Raw genomic sequence first — 4,837 nt, 5'->3', positions numbered from 1 at the left:
GACTTTTGGTGATAAACCTACATCCGAACTTACATTCTGGTTTTGCCTTATTGAAGCATCAAAGAGTTGGAAACTGGAAAAACAAAGTTTGTTTCTTGTTCATCACAAAAGTGGAAAAAGAAAGCTCCTATTTGGTAGCCATTGTTGAAAGCGGAGGATTCACGCATGATTTAAAAGGAGTTGAAGGGCATTACTGTCAGTCGCATAAAGAGACAGAATCTCTTTTCCTTTCTTCTTCTTTTTCTTTTTTTTCACCTTAATCTCAACTTTAAATTTCTGTTATTCAACGGCCTTTTTCTAAGTTTAAAACACCTTCTTTTCCCTGCTTTTCTCAGACTAAAGAAGGTTCAACAGCTTCTTAGCAGAAAATACATGTCTCAGTCTTCTTCTCTCTGGGATCTCCAGGACGTAAAGAGAAAAGCCAGAAACCCCTCTTCCTACAAAAGGAGAAAAAAGGACTCGCTTGTGTTCTTTCTTCCTTGAATGTGAAGGCTCCTCTTCAAAGATGCTTGTTTTTCTAGTGCTAGACCCACCTCGAGTTTCTCAGATTCCTCTCTCTTTCCCATCTTCAACTGTTAGAATCAAGCTCTTTCAGACATTCAAACCCAAAATCTCTCTAAATCCTTCCATACCCAGATGGGGAGAACTCATTTGGACCTGAAAAGTGTTGAAACCATGGTAACATTTGTCCTCCTAGCACTCCTATCTCTTGTCTGTACTTGTGACTCTTCTTCTCTGATCAGCGATGGCCTTGCATTATCCTCACTGAAACAAGGTCTTGAGTTCACTGGTTCTCCACTGGAGAGCTGGGACATGTCGAATCTCAGTTCGGTGTGCTCGTGGGCTGGAATCCTATGCGAGAATGACAGAGTGGTCTCCTTGGACATCTCGAATTTGGATCTCATAGATTCTGTTCCTCCAGTGATCACAAGGCTTGACCGGCTGGTAGAGCTTAACATCTCCAACAATGAGTTCACTGGCAGCATAGACTGGGACTACTCTGCTCTGCCCAATTTGGAAGTGTTTGATGCATACAACAACAACTTGACAGGTCTTCTTCCTCTGGGCGTCTCTAGCTTGGCAAAAATCAAGTACTTGGACCTAGGAGGGAACTACTTTCAAGGGAAAATCCCGTCAGAATACGGGGACATGGTGAGTTTGGAGTACTTGGGACTGGAAGGAAATGAACTGAAAGGCAGAATTCCAGGTGAGTTGGGTAATCTCCTAAACCTGAAAGAGCTGTACTTGGGATATTTCAATGTTTTTGAAGATGGAATTCCAGAACAACTTGGAAATCTGGTGAATTTGGTACATTTGGACCTTTCTTCTTGTGGACTGGATGGACAGCTTCCTCACCAATTAGGTCAATTGCAGATGCTTGATACACTCTACTTACATGCAAACCTCTTGTCAGGTCCAATCCCGAAAGCCTTGGGCAACCTAACAAGCTTAGTCAATCTTGATCTTTCCAATAATGCACTTACTGGAGAGATCCCTTCTCAGTTCATCAATCTTCAGAACTTGTCCCTTCTGAACTTGTTCATGAACAGATTACATGGGTCCATACCAGATTTTGTAGCAGAATTGCCATATTTGCAAACCTTGAGCCTCTGGTCGAACAACTTGACAGGGGTAATCCCCGAGACTCTCGGTCTGAACCAGAAAATTCAAATTCTTGATCTGTCTTCAAATAAGCTCACTGGCATGATCCCTCGAGGCCTCTGTTCTTCAAATCAGCTAAAGGTACTTATTCTCTTCAAGAATTTCTTGTTTGGTCCAATTCCAGAGATTTTAGGAACCTGCGTTACTCTCACCAGGGTCAGACTGGGTCAGAACTACCTGAATGGTACAATCCCTAACAGCTTCCTATACTTGCCCCAAGTTCATCTTATGGACTTACATAACAACTACTTGTCAGGTACTTTGCTAGAGAACACCAACACTAGCTTAAGGCCAACTAAGTTGGGTGAGCTCAACCTCTCCAACAATCTCTTCTCTGGATCCCTTCCATCTTCAGTTTCAAACTTCAGTTCCCTCCAAATCCTGCTGCTCAGCCAAAACCAGTTCACCAGCCAGCTTCCACCTTCCATTGGGGAGCTTCACCAAATCCTAAAGCTAGATTTAAGCCGAAACGGGTTCTCAGAGCAAATCCCTCCCGAAATCTCGAATTGCAGCCATCTAACATACTTGGATCTTAGTCAGAACAACTTCTCAGGCCCCATCCCACCTGAAATTTCTCAAATCCGTATACTGAATTACTTGAATTTGTCCCACAACCAGCTGAACCAGAGTATACCCAAGTTAATCGGAGTCATGAAAAGTTTAACACTGGCCGACTTTTCCTTCAATGATCTCTCCGGGAAATTGCCCGAAACCGGTCAATTTGCCTATTTCAATGCGTCAACTTTTGCGGGAAATCCGAAACTGTGTGGACTAGTGTTGAATAACCCGTGTAATTTCACTTCCATGGGCGTTCAACCTAAGAAGGTTCCGGGAGACTTCAAGCTGGTTTTCGCACTGGGGCTGCTGATGTGCTCCTTGGTATTTGCCGCAGTGGCGATAGTTAAAGCCAAGTCATTGAAGCGGTCGAGGAGTGGTTCGTGGAAGATGACCACATTCCAGAAGGTGGATTTCACGATTGGGGACATCCTGGAATGCATGAGGGATTCGAACGTGATCGGACGCGGGGGCGCGGGGATCGTGTATCTGGGGAAAATGTCCAATGGGGAGGAGATAGCAGTGAAGAAGCTTCTAGGGTTTGGAACCCACAGTCATGATCATGGGTTCAAAGCGGAGATAGAGACACTGGGCAACATCAAACACAGGAACATAGTCAGATTACTGGCCTTCTGTTCGAATTCGGAAACGAACGTGTTGGTGTACGAGTACATGCGAAACGGGAGTTTGGGAGAAGCACTGCACGGGAAGAGGGGAGGGTTTCTGAGGTGGGATCTGAGGTACAAGATCGCGATGGAGGCGGCAAAAGGGCTCTGTTACTTGCATCATGATTGCTCTCCATTGATAATACACAGAGACGTGAAGAGTAATAACATTTTGCTGAATTCAAGCTTTGAAGCTCACGTTGCAGACTTCGGATTGGCCAAGTTCTTGCAGGACGGCGGCACCTCTGAGTGCATGTCAGCCATTGCAGGATCGTACGGCTACATCGCTCCAGGTATGAAGACCTTTCCTCTGAACACGAGGCTATTTCCGGCATACAACTACACCTTTTTTTTTTTTTTTTTTTTCCTTATGTTCATCGAACGGGTGGAAGCCTGGAATGGAATTACTGATGGAACCCAGAGAAAACCTAAAATGGGAAAAAGTCTTAATCTGACACAGACATGATTGACGACTCCATTGGGAGTTTGTCTCATGTTTGCATGCCGAAGAGGCGACGATTCCGATTCCCTAACGACGACCCTTGTGTTTCGTCTTCTGAGTTCAGAAATCAGAATCTGACAGTCAGATTCTGACACTGAAGTCTTCATGTAACTGTGTTTTTAAATTATCCTTTATCGCGAAAGAGCCGACAGGGCGACACACTGGTTTCCCCTCTTCTTTTCCTGTAACGTTACACCTGAATCGATTCTGAATTCGTTTTCTAACTTATAACAGAGTACGCGTACACTCTGAAGGTGGACGAGAAGAGCGATGTTTACAGCTTCGGGGTGGTTCTGTTGGAACTAATCACCGGCCGGCGACCAGTGGGCGACTTCGGCGACGGGGTGGACATCGTTCAATGGGCGCGGAGAGCGACCAAGGGCCAAAGAGATGAAGTCGTCCGAGTCATCGATCCCAGATTGACGGTGGTCCCAACCGACGAAGCCGTCCATTTGTTTTTCGTGGCCACCCTCTGCATTCAGGATAATAGCGTCGAGAGGCCCACCATGAGAGAAGTTGTCCAAATGTTGGACGAGTTCCCTCGACACACTACCTCTTCCTCCTCTGTCGGCCCACAACGTCGACCCAACTTCCTTCCCTTCTCTTGATGTCTATTTTTTCCTTTTTTTTTTTTTTTTTTAATAAATCATTGTCTAATTATAATTATCCTATTTAAGGAGGTTAGGCCTTAGGGCTTAGAGTGAGGATTAAATTTCATACAAGCCTTTGCATGGGGCATTAGGGAACTTGTGAATAATAATATAAAGGCCACTACTCACTTTGTGACTTGGGAGCTTCTTCTTATACCTCCACTCTTCTAATCTTTCTTTACTATAACAATACTAATAATAACAACGACAACAACAACAACAACAACAACAACAATAACAACAATAATAATAAAAATAATAATTATTATTATAATAATTATTATTATTATTATTATTATTATTGGTACTATATCATAATGCAAATTATTTCTTCAGCTTTTCATCGGTAAACACATGTAAGTTCGTTTGGGAGTACTATATTATTGTTGGGAGCCTTTCAATCTTCAGTTTTATTTTTATTTTTTGTTAATGTTAAAGCAAAAAATGTGAACCAATACATGGCATTGAGTTGTGTGATATGAGCTATATGTTAAGGAATAGTCTGATATGGATTAGTGAGATAAAATATCTTAAGTTTATTAGTTGGCATAAAAGGTTTCCTATGTGGCTAGTCATTTTGGGATGGGCCTTGGACCAAATTTAACATGATATCAAAGCATTGATTTTCAGGACTCGTAGTTATGGTTTCTTTTTAGTATTCCAAAGTTTTTTATTATTTATTTATTTTCCTTGTGCCATTTTTTTTTTGTAGTAAGAAGTCGATTATTTACTTTCGTCTTTAAAATCACTTTCTACTTTCAATTGTGAGGTTTGTCAATTAAGTAAACACATTAGGAGTACAT

The 4,837-nt window shown here is 42.5% G+C and overlaps 1 protein-coding gene across 1 annotated transcript; it reads left to right on the top strand.

Annotated features, from left to right (window-relative positions):
* Nucleotides 1-446: 446 nt before the first annotated feature.
* LOC137946387 (leucine-rich repeat receptor-like serine/threonine-protein kinase BAM1) lies at nucleotides 447-4,162 on the top strand. The gene is made up of 2 exons (XM_068792658.1): nucleotides 447-3,175; nucleotides 3,619-4,162. Exons 1-2 carry the CDS (start codon nucleotides 637-639, stop codon nucleotides 3,990-3,992), a joined length of 2,913 nt encoding a protein of 970 aa, XP_068648759.1. The 5' UTR covers nucleotides 447-636; the 3' UTR covers nucleotides 3,993-4,162.
* The last annotated feature ends 675 nt before the right edge of the window (nucleotides 4,163-4,837 follow it).

This window comes from Aristolochia californica, unplaced genomic scaffold, assembly GCF_029961685.1.
Source record: "Aristolochia californica isolate CCGP_79_NKW_82.1479 unplaced genomic scaffold, dmAriCali1.0.hap1 SCAF_12, whole genome shotgun sequence".
Lineage (NCBI taxonomy): Eukaryota > Viridiplantae > Streptophyta > Magnoliopsida > Piperales > Aristolochiaceae > Aristolochia > Aristolochia californica.
This window is presented reverse-complemented; position numbering and strand designations above follow the sequence as displayed.

Bases quoted from the DNA above. Each gene is read 5' to 3' on its own strand.
- LOC137946387 (XM_068792658.1), top strand. From the start codon at position 637: ATGGGGAGAACTCATTTGGACCTGAAAAGTGTTGAAACCATGGTAACA. The intron at 3,176-3,618 runs GTATGAAGACCT...AACTTATAACAG, and splicing joins GTACGGCTACATCGCTCCAG to AGTACGCGTACACTCTGAAG.